This window comes from Platalea leucorodia (genome assembly GCF_965183815.1).
Source record: "Platalea leucorodia genome assembly, chromosome: 16".
Classification (NCBI taxonomy): domain Eukaryota; kingdom Metazoa; phylum Chordata; class Aves; order Pelecaniformes; family Threskiornithidae; genus Platalea; species Platalea leucorodia.
The window spans coordinates 13,426,884-13,451,753 of record NC_138838.1 but is presented as its reverse complement, the minus strand read 5'-3'; the positions used below and the strand labels follow the sequence as shown (position 1 = coordinate 13,451,753).

Here is a 24,870-nt window from a genome sequence, read left to right as displayed (position 1 = left end):
GATTGCTAACATTTTATAAATCAAATGTACACTGCACTTGGTCCTTGTCTCCTAATAATTAGGACAGAGAAAGAAAGAAGAAAGATTTTGAAGAGCGTGCACACTATTCTAGCGTGAAATTCACTCATGTTCACCCATTCAACCAATATGGTTCAAGTGGGATTTCAGAAATGCGATAGGCTTTGTGCAAAACTTAGGCAGGCAACAACAGAACAAAGCATTTGGTGCAAAGTTCAGGGGCAGGTATTGTACAACTGATCTGTCTGAACCCAATCTCATTTATGGTACTAAGTGCTGGATTTGGCAGTGTCTTTGGATAGTCCATATCTTTGTCAGTGTGGTCGTTTCAGTAGCACTATGTGCTACTGGAAGTCGGTTTCAGCAGAATAAGGATTAAATATTTAACTGTATTAGAGGCTTTTGAAAAGTAAGATATTGGTTTTGAGAGTCCAAGGAGATTGGACTCTCAATAATGAAGTAATTAATACTTTAACAATAAGAGAAAATCAATTATGCTAACTTCTCTGATTATTTCAAGATGTTTTAGGGAAGCACACAGACAAGCAGTTGATACATGGAAGACAGAACTAGAAGCTGTGATACATAGCAGGAAAAATCTCCATAACACAGAGGGTACATAAAAAAAAATCTTTAATTCAATCATATATATTTTAGGACACAGGGATTCTCCCCTTCTCAAGGGAATATTGCTATTCTCATCATGACCTTACAGGCTATAATCTTACATAAATAACAATGGGACAGATATTCAAGGAAAAAATGGTCTTTTACATTCATAACAAGTGGACTGCAAATAAATATGTCTCAAAGTATTAGAGCAGGCTGACAGTATGTGATTTGTCTGTAATCATACAACACATGCCTTGCTGTGAATGCCCATAGAGTATATAACAATCATGTACATTTTGAACATATACACAGAGGCCTGTATACTCATGTACAGGTGAATATTCCTATTGGTTGTGACAATGCACAGATATATGCGTGAAATCAGGTACGTCGAGTCTCTCTCCTTCCTTTTATATACACACCTCTCTCTTCTTTCTCACTGCAGATTTCAGACTTTACAGGTGGAGCTTGAAAAGCGATGTAGCTAGCACTGGGGGAAAATCTACCCCTGCTGAGACAGAAAATCTAAAGATACCTGGAACAGTTGAAAAGCCAAAGGTTACCTCGTCTTACTGCTGGGGTAACAAAATTACCTGCTAAACAGCACTGTTAGGCAATTCTGTTGCTGTTATCAACTGAATGATTTTGCTTCTAGGTGGCCTGTCCTTTTCTACAGACAGGCCTGTCTCTTAACCACTGCCTCGGCAAAACTTGTGTAGATGATAGGCTTGCTCTCATTGCAGTTCTAACAGGAACAGTTGTTGGTTCCCTTGCCTCTCCATCTTACGGGCATGAACCTGTCCTATTTGCCCAAGATGGGAAAGTTTGCAGTTGGAACAAAGATGAAGCCCAGGTGTTGATGGCGAGAGTTATCGTCAGTACTCCTATAATGTTGAGTACAAACCCAGCCTTGGCCTAGAATTATAAAAGAGAAGGGTTATTAGTTGAACTGAATACCTTTTTCCTTCCCTGCTGATTAGAATTGCTTTTATGGTTAGATTTTCTCCTTGGCCTTTTTTCACAACTCCATCAGAACTCCATCAAATTACATTCAAGCTGGCTTTCTTCACAAATACGATTTGTATTAGGGGAATATGAGTTTCCATCTGATAAAACTCTTAAACTAGAAGTCCTGACATCCTTTTAATCCACTTCTGTAGGACTTCCTCTTCTGACCTGGCATCTGTCTCTAATGTTACTTTGGATTTCTTCTTGAATCAATTATAAATTCGGAAAGTTATCAAGAGACATGGCATCCTTGTCCATCTTTCCTTAACATATTGAGAAAGGGCATCGGGGCAGCCTAGTGAGATGTGCCAGGCTTTCCCCTAGTCCCTGCAGAACGACTGTCAAGGTGATAGGACTCTGACATCCCTATGATCTACATTTGGGCTTTTGGAACAGTTAGACAGTGCCATTTCTCACTGACAGCAAGCTCCTGTTGGAACACCTTCAGGAGGCCTTGGGTGTTTTTCAAAAGCTCATCAGCATCTTTATAAGGCTCTGTGTACATATTAGAGTCAGCGTGACCCTTTATTAATTCACACATGTATGTTCTTCTTTCCATTTGACTTTAGCTGAGTACAGTGAGTTTTCTAAGACTGTTTCAAGAAGAACCAATGTTACAAAAAGGAAAAATCAAAACTAGTGATGGAAATTCTGAGAAGAATGTGCTTTTGCTCACCATGTCTATAACCTTGAGTTGTCCATATGAGAAGACAATGGCGTTAGGAGGAGTGGCCACTGGGAGCATGAATGCCAACGATGCAGAAAGCGTACAGGGCAGCATGACATAGAGTGGATTGAGGCAGATCGCTTCAGCCTATGCAAGAAGGGAGAGCAAAGATGATTGTTTTGATATACAAAAATGCATAGAAATCTTTTAGCAGAAGACTGATTGTATTTGTCCATGTTGGAAACCTCATTCTTTCACAAACACTGCAGCCACTCATATTTTCGTTCTGCTTTAGAAACTTCTAGCCAATGTCTGTGTGCAGCAAATGCAAGAATTGATTTTGTGGTCAGTGCTTTGTGTTCCCGATTGTGGAATCTGATCACTGCTGCAGTATAAATTAATAATAATAGTTGTATTCAACTCTAAAACCAGGAAAAAACGTAGAGTGGCTTCAGACTGGTTAAGAACAAAATTAAATTATCAGGGGAAACAGGGTAGCCCAAACTCTGAAGGTGAGTGGATCAGTTTAGGGGTTAGCTGAAGTCTGTGATTTTGGTGGAGCTTATTCCAGTTTCTGTTTGGAACCAGTTTTTCACACTGCAGAACTATGTCTACCCCAGCAACAGGAATCTCCTGTGGAAATGCAGAAGTCTGAATTAGGTCATAGAGCTTGACTAACGCTATCACCTTCAGAGACTTCTGGAAGGCTAGTGGTCGGAGTGAAATACGGTAATGGAATGTTGCAGGGAAGCAAATGCTGCTGCTGTTGCTGTCTCTATGCAGAACAAATAGGAAAAAACAAGTACAGCTGGCAGTGACCTCATGAGGTTGTTTAGGCCAGAAGGCAAAGTCTAATATGCCAGTGAATTTAATCCCTTTACTTTTCACCAGCAATGATTTTAGAAAGGTTGAACTAAGCACGGTGTGTGTGAATATATGTGCGTGCACATACATATATGTATATTTTAAGTCTTGTATTCCTGATCGGATACACGAACCAGCGCTCGGCTATGCCACCCAGTTAGTTTTTATAACTGAGCAGATGTGTGCTTGGAGAAGAGTTGAAAGCTGTTCTTATAAGAGTATTTTGAAACGCTGGCACTTACCATTGAAGCCAGAATAGGGAGAAAGAGGGTAGTGGTGGCCACATTGCTGGTGCACTCGGTGAAAGTGGCAATAAGGAGACACAACAGGAGAGCAATAGCTGGATGAGGGATGTGCTGCAGAGGAGTCAGTTTGCTACCTAACCATGAAGACAGACCAGATTCCTGTAACAGAGGAAAGAGGTCTGTCAAGATAGTAGGTTGGAGAAGAAATAGCCACATCACAGCCCAATTACATGTCTCATACCAATTCTACCTTCCTTACTTACAGGAGTTCTCATACAAACTGCTTTCTGTAGAAAACATGTAAGAGGCAGTGCTCATAGACATGATTATTCAGTAGGTTAAATAAAAATAAATGCACTTTCCCTTCCAAAGAATTTGAAAGAAGAAGATACTACATTTACAGTATGTTATTGATAGAAAATAATTATTTCTCTGTTCAGGCCATTGGTTGTACATGATCAATATTCAGGGCTTTTTTTTTTAATCTAAACAAAGATCTTTGAACTCACTTTCTAAAATACTTTCATATATCTTAGCGGATATTCTAGCAATTTAATGTAATTTTGTCACATTGTCTGAGATCTTGATCAACTACCTGAAGTTTTTCATACCTTTCATCCTTCTTAGTCACTGAAAAATGCCAGCATCTTCCCTACCATTTTGGGCATCATTATTATTCAGCTGTTCTCAAGAGAACATATCCTGACTGTGCCTGTCTTGCTTCTTCATGCATTAGGGCCTAGCTTTCTTACTGGTTTTGCAACCACCATTCTTCTTCATGTCCTCCCTATTTCATATCTTGGCTACTTCAGCCTGTCTCTTCTGACATGGAAAAGTGCTGTCTCACAGGAGGGCTGGAATCTATCTTGAAAGGACTAGTTTAATTCCCTGTCCTAGGGCAGGATCGGCTTTACCTAAATAATTATTGATAGATATTTTTCAAACTTGTTGTTAAAAATCCCTAGCAATGAAGTTTCAAAAATCTCCCCAGATAATTTTTTCAAGTGCTTAACTATCTTTACAGTTGGAACACTTTCCTACTGCTTAACCTAAACCTTCTTTGCTGCAAATTAAGCCCTTTAGCACCATCAGAATATAAAAAAGTGTACTATCTTCCTTTCTGCCGCAGCTTTTATGTATTTGATGACTTAATCTAGAATAAATTAATGTAATTTCTTGAATCTTTCCTTTTCCCAACATGTTTCCCAGAGATCCGATCAGTCTTATTACCTCCCTCTAAACTTTCTTCATATAGCCCACACGTTGTTGAAGACTGATATCCAAAACTGAATACGTTACTGTGCCTGAGGACTTACCAGTCCTGAGTGGAAGGATTATATTTTACATGTCTCATGTATGATGGTCCTACCTATAGTTCCCAGTTGTTTGCTTTTTTCTCAGCAGCAATATAAAAATATTGACTAGAAGAAGGTGTACGAGCAGCTTTAAAACTTATCCAGTCGTTTCCACACCTTGCATTTGTGATACTTGGTTATTTCTTCCTATTTCCCATATTGAGTTGCATCCTTGTTTTCTAGAAACACTTCTACAGGTCATTGTGATCTTTGAATTCTAAACTAGTATTTCCAGGCACTTGAAGCCTTTTCCAATTTGTTTATTGTCTATAGATTTAATAAATGTATTGTCTGTTCCATCACCTAAGTCATTACTGAAAAATAATTTGTAGCACTGGACTCCTGGCAGATGCCTGCAGAAGTACATCAGTACATCCTTCAGTTTGACAGCCAGATGTTTTTATCTGCTCCTGAAGGTTCTCTAGCTAGCTCTACATTTGTCTTCTAGTAGTTTAATTTAAATCATATTTCCATAAGTAGTTTGTTTGAAATAGTTTGGAGACCCATCCTGGGCACATTATCTCCTCATGCTTGCCACATCAATTAAGTTTTATTTAATAGAACCTTTAATGTATTGGGGTAGTTTCTTAATCATCCACTTTTCTAGAAACACAGTTAATCATGCTGCCTGGATTGGTAGTACCGTCCCAGTTGCATAGGCAACAACAAAGATTTGTTCTAATCACAGGACTCCTCCTAAGGATGGTGAAGTCTGTCCTATTGCCACGAGCTGAGGAAACGTGCGTTTGGTGCTACCAGCATGCCCTCTTGCGTTCTGGGAGAGCACGCATGAAAAGCAAGACGGGAAACACCCAGGAAGACACAAATTCCAGGTGAGCAGAGGAATGTTACCTCACTGCCTTTGGCTAAGGCAAAGCCACCTCCCAGCAGAATCACAATGTTCCATGGCATTTTCTGGTGAACTACTTTCCAGTCCAAGAGAGGTGGAGGTGCTCGGATCTTTGACTTGCTGCCTAAAATCCAGAAAGATTTTGTAAGTCATGTTACATTCCCCAAAGAAAGGAGGACTTTTTGGTTGGAGGTGAGTTTAGTCTGAACATCAGGAAATGCTTCTGCCAGCAAGATCAAGTAGGCTGTGGAATTATCTCCTAAAGCAAATGACGGGAGCCTCATCAACAAAGATTTTAAAACTTGACTTGCAAAAATACTAATGAATGATCTGTAGCTGCTCCAAGAGGCATAGTAGAATGAAGGTGAGTTAAAAGCATGGCACCGTATCTGCAGAACTATATGTGTTTCTGTTAAGTCATGTATTCTCTCCTGAAGACTCCAGCTTCAGAAGCTTTTACATATGTGTATACTAGTGTCTGGGACACTGCTGGGATAAGTGTTTCCTACTCAGTTAAATGACAAGAAACAGAGAACTTTTATGGGGTATAGGCCTTGCCTAGCCTAAAGCATACAGCTGTAGCTATGCAGGAGGAACAGTTTGAAATCTTGTTTAATGTTTGAAATTTCCTTTGTAAATCTAAAATGTAAAACTTCCCATGTCCCTATTCTGACAGTTGATTTTTGATGCCTTCGGTAAACTTACCTGTTTGTTGCTTGTCTCTGTCATTGTTAGAAATGTCGGAAGGGATGATGAACAACAAAACTGAAATGAAGATGGCAACTGTAGCATCAGTGACATAGCTGCAATAGATCAGTCAGAAATTTAGTCTAGCCATGTTTTCATCTTTATGAAATTTAGCCTACTTCATTTTTATTCAAAGTGAGGAGGAAAATTGGCGATACCTTGTATTATTTTTGTTGAAAAGAACTGTTGCCCAACCTGGTATGAAGCCAGGGTCTCTTGTAAACCAGAGCAGTACCAGTAGTATGAAGAGGATCAAAACTGCTATTTCTGCAAATTTCATTGAGCCCAATTTCTTGCTCTCTTCCTTGATAATATTGTAGGCCCGTTGCTCCTTAGCCTTTGCAGCGGCATTTGCAGCACAACCAAAATTCTTCTGAAAACTGGAAAAAATGGGCAAGAAATATCAGAGGAATTTGCCAGATATCCTCAGAGTTAAGAATCCAAAATTTATACTCAGTCATATTGTCTTTTAGATATATGTATTTATATATGCATATAGAAATTATATATAAATTACTATCATAGCATCAGCAGCCATAGGTGTTGGACAGTAACTGCGTTGTACTGTGTAGCGCCAAGATGATCAGAGGGAAGCTTCCTACCCCTAAAAGCTGATGATCTAAATATAAACAGGTGTGCTATCTGGGCACACGGGGAAATAACGACAATGTTAGTGTGACTGATGCGGCTGTATGATCACCAGGAAGTAAACAGTTGCCAAGCTTTTTAAAATTATGGAAAAGGAGAATTTTAAAAGAGGAATTTGAAGACGAAAGTGCCATTGCAGGTATTGCAGAGCTCTTTCCATTTAAAAGAAAGGAGGTTGGGGTAATACAAAAGCGATAGGCTAAGTATTAAACAGGTAGGTAACGCAAGCTGGTTGTATGGGGCGATTAGCATTGGGAACAGGCACACTACTAATCCTCTAGGTCTGTAGCAACTCTCGTCACAAAGGTATTTACCAGCTGTATGTGGAAATCAATTTCCTGGTTTGAAGCACAACAATCTTTCAGGACATGAAAGCAATGCTGCAGAACAGGTTATATGCAGTTATAACTTCGTATTTGCAGCTACAGAGTACATTTAGCTGGGATTTGATCAGGTTCCTTGGAGAAAAAGTTGCAGTATTTTAACAGATAGCATGCTGTTCTGCTAGCCTCTGTTGTATGTGAGGACTTTGCCACTTGCTGTCTGACTTTCAAGCATAGGCTCATCAACAGAAGTATCACTTGTGTTACAACACGTAATGGTACTTGCTAGCAGGCCTGTCAGCTGTATTACAGTGTGTAAAGGCTACTTACTTAAAGCCCAAGTACAGTATCTGCAGCCAAATCCATGCCAAAATCAGTAACACGATCATGGTGGGGAAGGCAAAGGAGAACCAAGAGGCAAAGTTGATGATATTGCCATTGTTAGGAAAGAGCCTGTAAAATGTAGATGGCTGTTAGCGTCCAAAATTCTGCATTCTCTTCCGTATTTCATTAATGATTCAGAAAAGAGGAGGTACTGTGAGGCCCACTACGGAAGAGAAGCTAACTTCCTGACAAAGTTACCAAATTGATATTTTCCTTCTCTGTGTTGGCTGGAAGTCAGCTGTAGCAGAATGATGCTGTTCAGTACGTAATCCCAAATTCAACAAGACTTACTCATCAACTTGTCCTTGCAGTACCAGATTTGGTGTTGTCCCAGTCAGAGTTGCAATCCCTCCAATACTGGCTGAGTAACAAATACAGAGAGACATTCCCTTGCAAAATTTCTTGTGTTTCTCCTCTAGCAGATTTTCTTTTTTCTTTTTGTCTTCCTCGACTGTCAGGACATGACTACCTGGGTGCCAAGACAGGAACAAAAGAGTTACAGGAGCTCGATCGGATAGGAAAAGATCTTGTGCCTGCGTGATTCAGTATTTCAAGGCTAGGACACAACGGACTCAAAGCTGAAGGAGCCAGATTTCCTCATTTTAAGGCTGGCATTGTTAGTTCTTTGATCTTCTGTCCATTTTCACTGGTTGTCTTGATACAGAGCAGTTTTTCAGAGGAATAGAATTTGAAATGTGTGATAAAGCCCGAACATACTGCTGACCACCTCGGTGAACTAGGGCAATGTCTGAACTGCACACGGCAGGGAGAGAGGCAAGAATTCAGGGAGGTACAACAGAGTCAGAGGAGCTGGACTGAAGGGAACTCGTTCTGTACCAGCACCTGACTGCTGGCACTGAGATTTACATTCAGAAACACTTGAGTTGTCTCAAAGATGGGGAGAGGGCAAGACAGCTGGTAAAGAGATATTGTTGCTGATTGTGTATCTTTGGATTAGAAAGATCATTTTAATCCCCAACCTTCCGGCATGAAGTAGGTCAGAAATTTTCCCTCAGAAATTCCCTGTTATCTGATAAGTTACACAGTAGATAATAATTGAACTAACATATATATATATAGGGAAATATCAAGCCTAATGTGAAGGTTTCAGCTAATGGATAATTGATACATTTTGTTGTTTTATTGATTAGTTATCATCGCTTCATATTTTCAATCTATTTCTAACTTCAGCCAAGTCAGTAGATCTTACTGTCCTTTGGTGTGGTTCATGGAGGAGCCTCATAAATGCTCTCTGATACAGTCAGGATGCTTTAGGTACATTCTTCTTTTATAATTTACTAGCAACTGTAATGACAGTGAAGAAGGCATCAGGTTATCCTCCATTATCCCAAAGAGAAAAACACCCATAATCCGCTCACCTTTTTCCTCTGTTTCTTTGGAGCTCTCTGGTTTGGTTGGCTCTTCCTGCAGCTCAAAGGCTTTATTGATGTTTTCAGATGCTTGACCAGCTGCGCTAGACTCTACTTCTGACTTGTGCAGCTGTTCCAACACTGCTTGTGCTATTGGGACCATCATGGCAGTGGTGGCGGTATTGCTGATCCACATCGACAGGAAGGCGGTCACAACCATGAAACCCATGAGAAGTCTGAAATGAGAAGGTTTGAAAAAGCCAGTTCAGAACTCAGCACTGTAAAGCCCTTTCTTTGTTACAAAGCTTTGGTTGCAAATGCTGGGTTTGGAAAATGCTTAGCAATTCACACCTAGTACTTCCTCTTACCCTAGTTTGCTTTGTGAATGACACAGTAAGATTTAACATAAATTTTTCTTTTTGCAATTTCAGCCAATTGTGCTTTTACATTCTTATGACTAGGAAATTGGGAGCTGGTATCTTGGAGCAAACAGTTTATCTAGTCTGTATCCTGCTTATTCCGTATGCTTCAGAGGAAGACGTAACACAATAACACATATTAATGTATTATAATACATCTTGAAGAGGAATTGCAAACTGAATTTGATCCCAAATGGCAATCAGTTTAAGCCATAAGGAAGATGATCTCTTTTTTTTGTAATTTTATCCCACCTCTGTCATTTAAGATTCTCTTCTTACTCATATAAAATTCTAATCCTTGTTTCAGTATTACTACGTTATTTGCCTCAAAATTATTCTTTAGATGAGATGTAGATTAGATATTAGATGAAAAGGGCTTTATCTTGTATGCATTTTTATTCTATTGCTTTGTAATTTCCTTCAGTATTCATGATCTGAGACAAATTAAATAGGGCCATGGAGCCTCTGCATAGCTTAAAGTTCTAGTCTGGTAAACATTTCTTCTTTTCAAAACAAGCATCCCCGTATTTTCTCTTCTCTTTGCAATCAGTATAACAGTTAGAGAGTATATGTTTTCTGTGTTTCAGCTGTAGTCTTTCCTGATTGTCTAAAGCTGTGCTCCTGGCCAAGCCTAGCAGCACCCTTGTCTTTTCAGAATTGACTCTCTTGTTGCTATTTCTCCATCTAAAGCCATTTGGAATTCAAAAAAGAGGCACCAGGTCTGTAACACATCAAAGGATCCCCGTTTGCAAGGTTTGCTCAGGCACTGACTCACTTGGACTGTAGAAAAGCATCTGTAGGATATGATTTGGAGATTCACATAGGAGACTACAGGCAACTCTGAGATAGGAACTAATGCCATAAAGTCCTTTATCCCACAGCGTTTTCGCGACTGTTACTCACAGGGCTGGTCTGACACCAGTGATAAGCAAGACCCGCAGAGCAACGCGCTTGTGTAGGTGCCAATTCTCAATAGCAATGGCCATCAGCAGTCCCCCAATAAAAAGCATGTTGGTGTCCTTCAGATACTCCCTGCAGACCTGTAACATGGAACAAGGGAGAGAAAACAGGGACAAGAAGCCAATGTTTAGAGAGAAGGCACTTCCTGAGGGAGAATCTTGTCCCAGAGACATTAGCATGCAGTAACTAAACAGTGAATTTGATTTCAGATTAGCAGCTCCACCCAGAGTTCACTCTGGGCTCATGCAAGTTCTGTTCCATGGAGAGGGCAGACAATTCCCTGTGTAAAAATAGTGCGATTTTCTCTTCTTTGCACCAGACTCTGGAAATCACCCTGGAAATAACCCCAGAATAAGAGTAGCTGACCGATAAATACATAGGCAAAGAGTAAGATCTCTTACTGTTGTTGAATCCATGATATTCATGAGTGGGAACAGCAGGACAGGAAAGAGAGCTGTGACAGCCAACGGCAAGGCTTCCGTGCACCAAAACAGTGCCATCACTATGATAACATAACCACATTGGGCCTCCTGACAGAAGAAGAGCACATGCAATCAGAACAGACTGTACATCTCACTTAGGCTTTGAGAAGGCAACAGCCCATAATTATATTCATTGCCTGATACAGGGATTTGGGAAAAGGTTATTTTCTATCTTTCTCTCCCATCTATCCTCCTACGCATGCAGATTCTAATCAAATTACAAACTATTCAACAACCTTGTCAGAACTGTGAGGAAAAGATTGGAGCCTCCAATGGGGAAAAACAAACTGAGGAAAAGAAACAAACTGGTGACTTTGAACCCTTCATGGTAATGGACTGGCAGTCCCTGCACAAGGGACTTCTTGATTTTGCTGATGGTGGTATTTTCTTTTTATATATTTCTGTCTTTGAGTTGCAGAAATAGTTACTGATCCAGTCAAGGTTTCTCCACCTTTTTCTCTGCGTGTTTCAGGACATGGCCCAGATGAACCCCAACTAATTTCAACAGCCTGGATTCCTTGTACTGTAAATACTTTTATCTATTTTCATTGGATTTTTTTAGCTTAGTACAGACTTTGAAAGGCTCACTGACAAACTGGTCACAGATCAGTTTCAGCTTCCACTGGCTTTGACTTGTTTCTTTGAAGAAAGTATGATCCCCTATTTCATGTTACTCTCTTTCTGAGAAAACATTGATTTAGTTCTGCTTTGGACAACCACTCCAAATTTTATGTAAAAATATTTAACTCAGTCCCATATACTAAAAAGATTCAAAATAACATGTCAGCACAGATTTTCATATGGCTGGGCTGATGCAGAAAGCAAGGAAAAGTAACACTGCAGGTTACAGTGTCTTCTCATTTTGGAACTAGCACAATAATGGGCGCCAGCAAATCCAAAGGAAGAAGAAAGTGGTTGTGTGGTCTTGGATCAAGGATGTCCACTAAAATATGCTGGGCAGTGTGAATGAAGATGTAGTAATGCTTATTGAGAAAACAATGAAGAGATGGAAATTGTAATGGCTAGATTATGGAGACTTCAACCAAGGAGTTGGAATAGTGGCTGGCAGGATCCAACCTGTGATGCTTTAGAACATGCTCAGGATGTCGGAACATGGCATGGAAGTTACAGAGCTGGTGAAGGGAAAGGACGAGCAGGGGAGCTGAATAATCCGGAGGAAAGAAGATAGCAATCTAGGTGGTAAATTACCAAAGCAGCAGGGTTGGAGAAGTAAAGCTGAGAGAGATTCATGAAGGGATGAAAAGAGGCCTTTTTGAACCTTATTTTTGAATGAGAGCTGTAAGAACCTTAATTATACACCCCAGCAAGCACTGAAAGCAGTTTTCCATTTCAATGATCTTTTTTTCCCATTTTTGTTATGAAGAGACGCCCATGGGTGCCCTTTGAGAGACCCTAGCAGGGCTTTGGAACATATATCATAAGCACAGTGCTATTCTCTTCCAGCCTGCTGCGAACAGGCTCACAGTAAAAGGCTTTTCACAAAGTCAGTTGTCCTGTAAGGACATTCCTCTGTCTTTAGACAAAATCTTCGGCATTGTCTGCTCTCATTTGTAGTGGTTTAGTGTCCAGTGCTATGTCATTATAGGACAGGTTAATAGCTCAACAGAACAGAAAAATGTGAGATTCCATCCTGTAAGTTGTTTGCTTACAACACTGCGTGCTGAGGTACCAGCTTTTCCTGCTGAGCAGTACCACGATGCACAATTCTAACACAAGAAATCTTCTTACAGATTGCAAAAGGAAAAGGCCGGGACCTTTTAAATTTTTGTGTTGCAGCTGACTACACAGAAACCAGAGAGAGTCATTTTCAAAGAGGAACTGAACCAAGACTGCCAAGTCATTCCACAGGCAATACCAAGGACTTATTGTATGGCAACAATGACTCTAGCAAGTAAGTTAGCACTCGTGGCCTCAGGACAAAAAAAAATCTCTCTTTCTGGCTACTCTAGAACTTTTCTGATCCAGATCTCTCTTAACTTCAGTAACTCTTTGCCTATGGAAAGTTAACTAGCAAAAAAGTACTTTTTCTGTTTTTCTTAGAATCATAGAATCGTTTAGGTTGGAAAAGACCTTTCAGATCATAAAGCTGAACCGTTAACCCAGCACTGCCAAGCCCACCACTAAACCACATCCCTAAGCGCCACATCTACCTGGCTTTTACACACCCCCAGGGATGGGGACTCAACCCCTGCCCTGAGCAGCCTGGGCCAGGGCCTGGCAGCCCTTTCGGGGAAGAAATTTTTCCTCGTATCCCATTTAAACCTCCCCTGACGCAACTTAAGGCCCTTTCCTGTTGTCCTATCGCTTGTTACTTGGCAGAAGAGACAATTTTTCTTCTTAGTAAGCTTTTAAGTGATAGTTTAAGCTATTTTATTTGCATAGCAAGGGAATATGAGGACATGCCTGATCTGTCGCCACATTTCTCCTCAGGCCAGTGCCACTCTATCATTTTTGCTTGCAATCCTCTGGTCATAGCTCTGAAGTCTCTGATAACACTCAGAAAAAGAGCTGTGAGGGAGAAGGAGTTTTGGGACAGGCTGCACAAAAGACAGGGAAGAGCGAGTGGAGTGAAGAGGGAAGCTTGGGAAAGGAGACTAGAAACGGGGAGTCAGGAGGGACTGGGAGACAGGCAGGCAGGCAGAGACCAGAGGAAAGAGCTATGACTTGACATCCAAAGAGCAGTGACAGGAGAGGTAGATCGGGACTAGCTATGTAATGATGCTGGACTGTAGTAAGAGACCTGAAGACCAGAGATAAGATTTGTCTGCATGAAGAGATTGGGAGTGGGAGAAGTAAGCCAGAGTGAAGCAGCAGCAGAACACTGGCAGTCTGCCTGCTCCCAGTGCTGTATTTAAACCATCCATGTCTCAGAAATACCTGTCCCACTGCTACAGGTTTTTGTAGCTAACTTTTTCTGAAGGAATCCTAAGCAAGGTGTCTTCTGAAACTTGACATTTTAGATTTTAAATCCTTGGTTGGAAAGATTCTTACAGATATATGCTAAAAAAAGAGAGAAATACATATTGTTTTGTCCTTATGTATCAGAATGCCTTGTCCATCTGACCAAGAAAAAATGCCTCTTCTGTCTGGCAATGACAACAAGGAAAAAGTTAAAAGAGGATGTGGACTGGATACTTTTAGAAAATCAGAAGGTGGATTAAAATTGAGCCTTAGATTGCAACTTAGGTTCACATGTATGAGCTTTAGCATAGAAAATCCTTTTCTAAATCAGTTAGATGCAAAGCAAATGTTACAAAATTGCATGTCACTGAGCGTTCTTCTAGAATATGCAATCACAGATGTATCTGTTCATCCATCCTGTTGCTTTTATATTCCCCCACTGTCAGTGGTCAAAGGGGTCTGCTCAGAAAAAAAAAAGATCTTCAAGCAATAAATGAAGGAAGCGCCTCTGAGAAAGAATCTGTATGTTCTCTTCAGCTCTGTCACTTAAAAGGAACAACTCTAAGGAGAGATTTGGAGATTTGGCTCTCAAATTCAATTTAAAAAGTTCTTACCTTGGTAGGAACAACCAGAGGCAGAGGAAGAAACAAAAGGGGTACAAGCACTATGATCAGGTATTTTCTGAAGGCTAGGGTCATCTGCAAGAAGCCAGCCATGGTGCTGGAGCTAGCCCAGTGCTGAAAGGTCTGAGTTCTGCTGCTGGAGACTATATAAACAGTCGGGAGTATTAACCGTTGACCTCAGAAGGTTGGGTGTTGTTTTTGGAACTGTAATCGGAGAAAGAAGGAAGAGAACAAAGAAGGGAGGGGACAGCAAAAGAGTGTCAGACCAGGAACTTTCTTAAGACAATCTTCCTGATAACTGATAAATCCAGGAGAAAATTAACTCCTTGTGGACCAAGTAGGTTTATTAAAAGCATCCTGAAATGACCTACGCTTTGTTTAAAGAATATTAATGCTTTGGTCTTTAATAATGCCTTCTTTGTATAGGTACCATTATTCCTCCCATAAAAAAGAGAAACGCCTCCCTCCATAATAGGTAGAAAATTGTTTTAAAAATATGTAGAGTACTGAAAAACACATCTTCATCTATAGTACTCAAACACAAAGATTAGAAACATCTACACAAAATGCTATATGAACATCCTTGTATGCACTGAGAAATTCTTTGGGCAGCAAAATCCACTAGAGCAGAGCTCCTGTCACGAGATGCCATGTCAAGTCCCCATGCCGAAAGGGACTTACGGTCCTTACTGCCTGAGAGCGGGGACACCGTCTCTGTGTGGGCCAGGGGTGACCCTCATGACAATTCTGTTTTCTTCTACTCAAAGAGCAACAGGGGAAACGCTGAGGCCTGGTCAGAGCTCCGTTCCTCCCACACGGCAGCCCAGTACGCTGTAAGAAAGGCCGAGGGGCAAAGAGGGAGCCCAGGAGCTCTGACACAGCCTGTTGTATCTCAGTGGATTGGGAAGGACTCGGCTACAGTGCATCGCTTCGCAGACACTGGGCTATTGTTTTTCACCTTTCTGATCTTGCAGGTTTATAGGCACAGCTTTGGTAGCTTGCAGGGTGTACTGGGGGGAAAAAAAGGTGCTACTGGGAAATTACCAGCAATTCTTGTCCCGGTTGCAAGGAACTTCCAAAATACAAGCACTGAATTACTTGGTTCTGTAAATACCCTGGAACGGAACTGTTGTTTTTCATTCCAAAGGGAGTGTCTTGTTAATGTCACTTTGATGGCTTTATTTGTTAGACCATGCAAGCGCATACTTCAGATAATGATGATAACATTTCCATTTTATTGGTATAAATTGTCACAGCTCTGTTTATAGCTTACTCAAGCAGAGAGCGAGAGAAGCACAGACATTAGGTCATCTGGTGTCAGCTCCACAAAGAGCTTCTGCTGTTTCTCTCTCATCCCTTTTCTGCTGGGGCTTGTTTGCTTTCAGTAATGTGCTTATGGTTGAAAAACAGCGGGGTTTCAGTTGCCAGAGCTGCAAACTCACAGCTCTCTTGCGAGCCTGTTGCAAGGCATATTGCTCAGAAGAAACAGCTTCATGTTCAGTAACTGCTAATCCTGAGCTTTAGCATTTCACCCTCGGTACAAAAAGAACGAGAAAGAGCTTTCAAATGAATCCTATTTCCCCCCACGTTTACATCCACTTAATGTTGAATTAGTGTCTGAAAAGGTGCAGTGACAAAACCCGCCAAGGACGAAGTAATTTTTCTACTTTCTACCCTTATGTCCTAAGGTTGCAGTGAAAATCTGAAAGGCAGCCTCTTGCTTTCACATCTCTGTAACGCGAAGGTTGGCCTCCAGCTGCAGCCTTGCCCAGGGGATGGAAGTAACGCCGCAGAAGGCCCTCCACTGATGAATCGTGCCTCTTCTTTAGAAGCAGCACGTCCACAGCGCTTGCTTCCACTGCTACGTGAGTCCTGTTGCTTTCACAGATGCTATAGATGAGCTCTGTAGGTGTGCTACTGCAAAACGAAGGGTTTATGTCTTCAGGGGGACTTGTTCAGCTTCACCTGTACCCGTGAGCACCCCTCAGTGCTGTTAAAGGAGTCATGCCAATTTACATTAATTTGGAACTACTCCAGTTTATACAAACGGGTTAATCTAATACTCTGAATTGTGTTCTTTGAATTTAAAGAACAACTCGGTCTCTGCTTACTGATCTGCTCTTCGAGGCAGACCAAACCTAGCAGGAAACCTAATGGCGCAGCCGAGACCTCTTGTGTGTTACAGCTTCTAAGTTATTTTGTCCTTTAGAAAAAGCAGTATTTTCTAATGTGCGGTGAATTAATAGCAGCGATTACACATTGCTACCGGCAACATTTTTTTCAGATCCTAGTGCATTTAAAATGATAACTTTCCTTTGCCGGGAGAACAATCGGCTTTTCCGTTCCGGTTGGTTTCCCGCAGCGCCGGTGAGGTTGGCAGCGAGCAGCCGGTAACGCGGCCGGGGCGCAGGGCCCCGCCGTGCGCCGCGCCAGCGGGGACGGATCGCGGTGCCCCAGCCGCCCCGGACCCGCTTCCCGCCGGGCGCCGGGGCGGGGCGGGGCGGCGGGGCGGCCCGTCCCGGGCGGAGCGGAGCGGAGCGGAGCACGCCGCTCCTCCGCCTCCCGCCGCCATGGCCGCCCCGCCGCCCCCCGGCCGCCGCTGCCCGCCGCTGCCCGCCGCCGAGCCGCTCCTCTTCCTGGCCACCCTCTCCCTCGGCCTGCAGGGCCCGCTCGCCACCCAGTACCTCTGGGACCGGCTGGGGGCCGAGCGCGGCTACAGCGGCCCCAACGCCAGCCGCGCCGCCGGCTGCGGGAACGGCAGCGCCGAGGAGGAGCCCCTGCGGCAGGTGGGGAGCGGGGCGCCCGGCGCGGCGGGGGACGCTGCGCCCGGGGGCTCAGGCGCCTATTTCTCTTGCAGGAGGTGGAAGCGCTGGTCTCCCACTGGAACCTCTGTATCAACCTGGGAGGCTTCTTCGTTGGTCTCTTCTCCGTGACCCTCTTCGGACCATGGAGCGACAGCGTAGGCCGCCGGCCGGCGCTCATCCTGCCGGCAGTGGGTATGGCCGTGCAAGCAGCCGTCTATCTTCTCGTCATGTACCTGCAGCTGCACGTTGGCTACTTTCTCCTTGGACGCGTTTTGAGTGGCCTCATGGGAGACTACAACCTGATCCTGGCCAGCTGCTTCGCCTACGTGGCCGACACCAGCGACAAACGCACACGTACATTTCGCGTCGCCATCCTCGAGGCGTGTCTCGGCATCGCGGGCATGGTGGCCAGCATCGGCGGTGGCCAGTGGCGCAAGGCGCAGGGGTACATCAACCCCTTTTGGCTCGTGCTTGCTGCCAGCCTTGCTGCCGCTCTCTACGCTGCTTTCTGTCTTCAGGAATCGGTGAAGCAGCAGAAACCAGCCAGGCTGTTCACGCTCAGTCATTACAAGGCTGTCTACCGGCTGTACACAGCCCCAGAACACTTGAGCTCCAGGCGGAAGCTCGCTCTTTACTCCCTGGCTTTCTTTCTTCTTGTCACTGTACATTTTGGAACCAAGGACCTCTTGGTTTTGTACGAGCTTGGCTCCCCTCTCTGCTGGGCCTCTGATCTCATTGGGTACGGCTCAGCCGCCAGTTACCTGGCTTACCTGAGCAGCCTGGGAGGGCTGCGGCTGCTGCAGCTCTGCCTTGAAGACACCTGGGTGGCAGAGACAGGATTGATCTCCAATATTTCTGGACTGGTTGTGATTTCTCTTGCTACTACAACCCCACTGATGTTTACAGGTGATGCTGAATTCATAAATCCCTATATCTCAGGCTCTTAGCTTAGAGATGCCAGTAGATGCAGAATGGCAGTGTGCTTCTGGGAGTTCAAGCACGTGGAGGAAGTTCTGCCTCTGCTTCAGCTCGTGTACTGACAAAACTGTGGCTTGCTAACAGCAAAGCTGGCCAAGCACTGAAGTTGAAAGTGCAACCATATAGTTCCTAGAATATTAGGTTTCCCAGAAGCTGCATTACACTGCAGACACAGTCTGTGCATTGTGAGATGCAGGAGGGTGAATTGGCTCTAAATATAGCAGGGAGAAACCGCCTGGAGCTACAGATTTCTGGGATTGACTTTAGAGACTTTATTTTTCAGCTGAGCTTTCCCTAATGTGCTGTATCTTGCTCACAGGTTATGGGATTCTGTTCCTTTCCATGGCAGCCACTCCAGTCATCAGAGCCAAGCTCTCCAGGCTGGTCAGTGAGACGGAACAGGGTAAGGAGTTAGCCACTGCGCTTAAGCCAGGCCCTGAAACACTGTCTTCTTGGAATATTGAAATCAAACTGCTTTGGGAGGTTAGGACTTCCCTGGCTCCTTTGGACTCCTGTGCCCCTGCGTTCACCCTCAGGCCCAGGGTAACTTTTGGTTTTTTTGAAATAATTGTCATTCATCCGTTTAGACTTGCTACGTTTTCAGGATGAGGACAAGAGAAGAAAAGCAAGATGAGAAGTATTGCATTCAAGCTCAGGAATAGTTCATTCATCCATCTGTTTCTTTCCAAAACTTGTACAAGGAGCAGGAGTTAAAATGGATTATACAAGAAGCAGAAAACTGATTTCCCTGACCATGACTCTTTTCTGTAGATCAGTAACAGTGGGAAGAAACCTAGAGCTGTTAGAGGGTTATATCATTGACCATGGTGAAAGATCATGGCTAACTGGTAGGAGGAGCATATTTGCCGTTCTTCCAGTAATTTGTTTGAAGAGCGTGCACTTGCTGTTGAACACTGCATAGGAATGCCTCTGCAGGCAGACAGGGGAGGAGGGAATCGAGGTGGGAAGGGTCAAACGGTGACTACACAATTTGTGTTTCTTATATTAGAATGAAGGTGGTGCACACTTGATACCAGATTTATGATGCTAAATCTGTAAAGTGCAGTCTTCTGCTGTACTTAATGTTTAACAAGCGATAAGGTGTGTTTGGCAGTAAACAGATCTCTATAGCCCTGTCTAAAGCATTTACAGTATAATATCCCTGGTCAGCTCCGGTGATACAAATCCTGGAGGTCAGTGAGGTGGTCCTGGCTACAGAGAAGCTGAGCTTGACAGGTTAGGCCTGCCAGGCCAGCACAGCGTGCCTCGTCTCTGCTGCCAGCTCTTCCTACCACGCTTGACAATGTAGACCCCAGTTTTCTGATCGGAAGTGCGAACCCTGAGAAAGGGTCACAGAATCCCACTGAAGGAGGTGATGTGGTAAAGACATTTGCAGGCAGGGCCGTCTCGTCATTAACCTCTCGTGTATCTGTTCCAGGTGCTCTTTTTGCTTCCATTGCCTGCGTGGAAGGGCTGTGTTCACTTGTGGCTACAGGAGTGTTCAACTCCCTCTACCCTGCCAGCTTGCACTTCATGAGGGGATTCCCATTTCTCTTTGGGGCTATAATTCTTCTTATTCCAGCCGCTATTATTGGGTAATTTACTTCACATTTCTAAACTTTGCCATAGGACCTGTGAAGTGTAATATGAAAAACACTATTTACTCTACTTCGGATAGAGGCTCATAGTTTTTAAGGCATATTTTCAGTTATGCTTATGAGAGAGCGTTTAGTGCCCCAGTAAGCAGAGGTGCAGGTCCATTTCTTTGGGCATCTGAATCCCAGCAATTAACCTACAGCCTGAGTAATGTAGCTGCTGACATTCAAAGTGCTCCAAAGTCTCACTCTGCCCTCAGAGTGGAATGCAAAATCTGGAGCTGAATTTGAGAGTCCTCCGTTATGGAAGAGATGGAGCTCTTTTGGAGTCTCTCATCCTCTTGTTTCTCTACTAATTAAAGCAAAAATTGCATCATGATAGAAAACAAGTCCCCTGGTAAGTCTTGGGACAGAGAATGTGTTGGGATTTGCAGTAGAAGTGCAACAGCTCCTGGCAGGGTCATTTTGTTCTGTTCCTTTGGAACTTTAAAAGTCACTTCATTCAGCAACATCCCAGCGTGCCTTTGCAGGCTCTAACTGTTCTTTCTTTCTTAGGTGGATAGAAATCTGGGACTCAAACCACGACTACAGTCACTTCTCAGATGCTTCCCTCTCCCCTGCAGATGCTCAGCAGCAACTTAGCAACGAGGAATTGGCCAGCTCAGCAGTGTCCATCTGAAGACTGCTCTTTATTCTTCCCCTGAAGGACAGATTAGTGTGTGAGAGACACCTTGCTTGTCCTTACTAATTTTTAAATGCCAAATAGTTGGAAATCATGGTTCTGACTACCAGTAGGAACTTGATTTGCAGATGGGAATGCCTCCTCGCTGTTGTCTTGGCTCATCTGTCGGAGAAAACCCAAGAGACCCAAAAGCCAATCAAGAGTAAAAGCAATTATTGGCCATTTGCAAGGCCGGTTAGTGGTTTGGGGTTTGTTGGGAAGGGAGGGTTCTGTGGCATGCTTTTAGTGGTGAGAGAGGACTGAATTCTGGTTTAATTGCCAAACACGTTCCCCTCTGAGTACTACAGTGTGCAGCAGATGAGCTGTTGATGTGGGTGAGGCCCAGACCAAAGCCTGCAGAGCGAGGCTGAAGCAGAGGTACCCAACAGCATGCTGCTGAGGAGAAAGGTCTGTGCTCCGAATCAGTGTGTTGTCAATAAAAGTCATACAAATGTCGCATGCCAGACGAGGCTCCTGCAGAAATCCTTATGGTGGGCGGTAGTTTACCACAGGAGCGCTCGTGCTGTCCTTGTTGACTACACTAGCTTTAGCTTCGCAAGTTAGAGGTGTCCGAGGAAGAGAATCTAGCGCATGGAGTGCCTGTAGTGAGGCGTGCCGGTGGCCTGTCCTGCCTGCCTGTCTGCAGCTCAGCCCGGGGTTTCAAAGGTACTTTCAAGAAGTAATAGCTTGTGTGCAAATACTAAGGTGCAAGTAGGTGCCTTAATTGACAGTTGCCCAAACTGATAAAGTCAAGGCTAAAATTGACAAAATTGGGCCTCCCTAACTGAAGACCCTTACATTATAAATTTGAGGGCCCAACTGTGATGAGTGTGCCCTCGTGTCATCTGAAATTACTGCTGTGCTTACGGCAGAGCCAGAAGCAGTCCTTTCTCTTCCATACATGGTGCTGCTGGGATGAGCCGGTGTGGAGACAGGACTAGTGCCTTTGGAGATAAAATTATGCCCCCAGACTTTGTCTCAGTGACCTCACTTCTGCTGCTCTTCTCAGGATATCTTGATGCCAGCAAGCAAACCCCATGTTCATGGTACTCATAATTGTTCTTAAAGCACTAACTGTATTGCCTCTATCCTATTTTCTTCGAACTGCAATAAATGAGCAGTTCTGTGTACCTTGCATTGCACTCACTGTTCAGATGCATGCCATAATGCCCTTAACTGTGAAATTGCTTAGCAGACATGTTACTTTCAGAATGAATAAAGCCTCCATTCTCTTTTATGGTTCATAAAAAGATAGCTTTTCTCATACAGCTGTTGATGTCATTTGTCCTTGCCTCATTCTGGGCTTCTCCCCATTATTTTCGTGCTTCTTCCTTTAGTGAAGACTCTGCAGTAGAGAAGCAGCAGCAGGAAGTTATCTGCCTTGCGGAGAATGAGCGTGTAAGAGTCCTGAGTCAGGAAAAATGCAGATTTGGGACTTACAAGCAGCCAAAGCTTGCTTTTCCTGAACACTGGAGTAAAGCTTGCAGGAGTGCTTAGTCTGTAACCTGTCCTTCAAGATGCAGTAAATGTGAAATGCTTATATACGGCTTTGTTCCCTGTTCGTTAGGAGTTTGTGATAAAAGCAGGAGAACTGGGAAGTAGAGAAGCAGGAGGTGGAGAAGTAGGGAGGCTTTAAGAACTTGGTGTTATGCCACTTGAGCTGTGTAGTTGTGCCAGTGGACATAGGCAGGAGTTACGTGTCCGACTGATGGGCTAAGCCCAGCATTAGCCTCCCTGAGGAACAGGGCATGCTGTGAGTGTTGCGTTAGATGTTTGTAGCTGAACTGATTGTGAAGTAAGTCTTCTCTACCAACAGACTCCATGGACGCCAGTGCTGCTCAGTGTTGTGCAGTGAAGTGAAACTTGTGTACTGGCTCTGCTTTTCTGTTCGTGTCAGTGTGCTTGCAAAGGAGGAATTCAATAGGAACTATTATGCTCTATTAAAAAAATTAAAACAAAGTTTTTCTAGGCTGTCCTCCAAGAACTACAACCGTGAAGCAAATACATGATCCATGCATCATGCCTGTGGGCAGCAGGTAGAGAGTCCCTGGGGATGCGGTGAGCTACATCAGTCCATGCAAAGATGAGCGTGAAGCATGGGTCCCCACAGAGAATGCTGCCTGGAGAACGTCAGTTGTGCCGCCCCTTCAGAGGATGAGGAAGCATGACGGCAAGAGAGAGCAATTGTGAGATGGCTGCAGGGAGAGAAGCACGTGACACAAACAGAAGAGAGGTGGGGATTTAGAGTATAAACCAAATTTATTAATAATGTCTGATAGAACAAACACTTTTGGACACGACATAGCAAAGGAATAAGGAAGGGTGAGAACAGAAGGATTCATTTCCTTGAGACTGTCTGCTCGGACTGGAAGGGGCTGGGCATGGGATGTTCTGTCAAGAGCAGGGTGAGTTCCTTGAGGTGAAGATGATAACTGAATGATGGGGAAACGGGAAGAGTCACAGTCTGGGCAGCTGGAGCACGAAATGGGATCTCCCTGCAGGTGAGACACCTATGCTATAGAAAGCAAGTAAATCTCTACGTTGAATGGTGGGTGAGGAGGTTAATTGCTAGAGAGCTCCTGGGAAACGACGCGATAATCTTACTGTGTATTACTGTAGGGAGAAAAATCCTTCGGACTGTTTGTATGGGACTCCTTCAGTGGCCATGGGGGCCTTGTCATTCAATCAGTTACTCAAGACTTTTCCCTGAAGCAGCTCACGAGTGGCTTTTATCCTTTGGCAGATTCACCTTTGGCTTCCTCATATTTAATCTGGAGATTAGATAGATTCTATTTCTGATGAATGCTGGGCGGATATAGCTATTAACCTTTCACTGGAGAGCAAAGGTGCCATTAACTGTGAGCTGATAAGAACTATCTGTAAAGCTGTGATTAAGCACCAGAATTTAGGTTTTTTTATCAAATGTTCATGGATCTAAGCCAAAAGGAAATGTGTTTGTGTTCCTGCCAGTTAAGGCAGGCAGCGAGGTTCAGGGAGAGCCAGAGAAGGACAAGGACGCTGAGACTCCTCAAAGGGTTGAGTTATCTTGAGCAGGGATGGGCAAAGGAGCTTGCTGCTTCTGCAGGGTGGTGCATCAGCCTGGTCTCCAGACCGTCAGGCAGGCTGGTGTGCCCTGGGCATGGCTTGCTCTGCCTCCTGTGTGTGCTCTGAACAAGGATGTCTTTTTGCATTCTTCACTTTGCTCTGCATCAAAAAAGACAAGCTCGGGTAGGAGCTGCAATTTCTGGTCCTAATTGCAAAACGACATGATGTTGAGAGCCTGCTCACCCTCCAAGCAGGCATGAGAAGCAGGACAAGGCTGGCAGTGCAGAATTCAGGGGAGGGTGCCAGGGTGCCCATGGTTCCTCACCTGCAGCGTTAGCAGCAGGTGCCGCCAGACCTGCTCCCAGCCGGGGCTCACGCCTAGCATCGACTTCGCTCTTTCCTGGTATTTCAAGGTGAGTAGCTACAAAAAGACCTGCTGGGTGTTGAAGAGATCAGTAGAAAGAAGCAAATGCTACTTGGTAATGCATCCAGCAGAGAGGAGGGACATCCCTGAGCCTGAGGAGCTGAGCCAGGGCTGTCAGGGGTGAGTGGCACTCAGCAAAGAGAGACGCCAGCTCCTGTTTGAAGGAGCAGACCACGGGGGATCTGCTGTGGAGCACCAACAACAGAATAAAGTACAGCCAGTGTATAATAACTCTGCAAGTACAGTACAGCAATTAGCATCTTCCGTATCTGCATGGATATATGTTTCCCAGAGTCACGATCCAGGATCCTGTGCCCTACAAGTATAGACCTGATAAAGTGGTAAAGCTGAGACATCAGATGGAGGGAAGGGGTTGTTTTAAAAGCACTTTTTGCAAAGACCCTGCGGAAACTTCACGTGATCTAAACCCAAACTTCTATCGCCAGAGTTAAGAGCACAAAGTGGTTTTGCAGCATTAGGAGGTGAAAGGCCCTCTAGGAGGGAGCAAGCTCATGTAATAAAGGGACGTTACTGGGAAAGGGAAAGCTGCTGCTGAGCAGTTTAGAAGGCCACTGTGTGTTATCTTTCCCAAACATGGGGATTTCGTTAGGGCTTAGTTTTTATTTGCCCTTTCCTGCTCCCAGCTTCTGACTGCGATGATATTCCCGCGGCACCCAGCAGAGGCCATAAGATGCTTATGGACCGTTCCCTCTCAGCTGCTCTTCACTCTCACGTGTCCTCTTGCAATGTACCCCTCACCAGTTCCCCAGCTTTCCGTCCTCAGAAGATCCCTCCTCTTTGGACGT

General features: G+C 44.0%; 2 protein-coding genes across 2 annotated transcripts; one reads left to right on the top strand and one right to left on the bottom strand.

Annotated features, from left to right (window-relative positions):
• Positions 1-1,413: 1,413 nt before the first annotated feature.
• Positions 1,414-14,560, bottom strand: SLC13A2 (solute carrier family 13 member 2; the record flags this gene model as incomplete). The annotated part of the gene is made up of 12 exons (XM_082328133.1): positions 14,489-14,560; positions 10,872-11,000; positions 10,414-10,550; positions 9,086-9,327; positions 8,013-8,190; positions 7,668-7,790; positions 6,525-6,746; positions 6,325-6,422; positions 5,622-5,743; positions 3,412-3,573; positions 2,315-2,452; positions 1,414-1,545 (listed from the first exon to the last, which is right to left on the bottom strand). Exons 2-12 carry the CDS (start codon positions 10,968-10,970, stop codon positions 1,414-1,416), a joined length of 1,653 nt encoding a protein of 550 aa, XP_082184259.1. The 5' UTR covers positions 10,971-11,000; positions 14,489-14,560.
• Positions 14,561-15,689: 1,129 nt separating this feature from the next.
• SLC46A1 (solute carrier family 46 member 1) lies at positions 15,690-20,730 on the top strand (the record flags this gene model as incomplete). The annotated part of the gene is made up of 7 exons (XM_082328132.1): positions 15,690-15,737; positions 16,327-16,406; positions 16,860-17,283; positions 17,355-18,207; positions 18,599-18,682; positions 19,718-19,874; positions 20,430-20,730. The coding sequence occupies 7 exons, from the start codon at positions 15,690-15,692 to the stop codon at positions 20,551-20,553; spliced, it is 1,770 nt and encodes a 589-aa protein (XP_082184258.1). The 3' UTR covers positions 20,554-20,730.
• Positions 20,731-24,870: the final 4,140 nt, after the last annotated feature.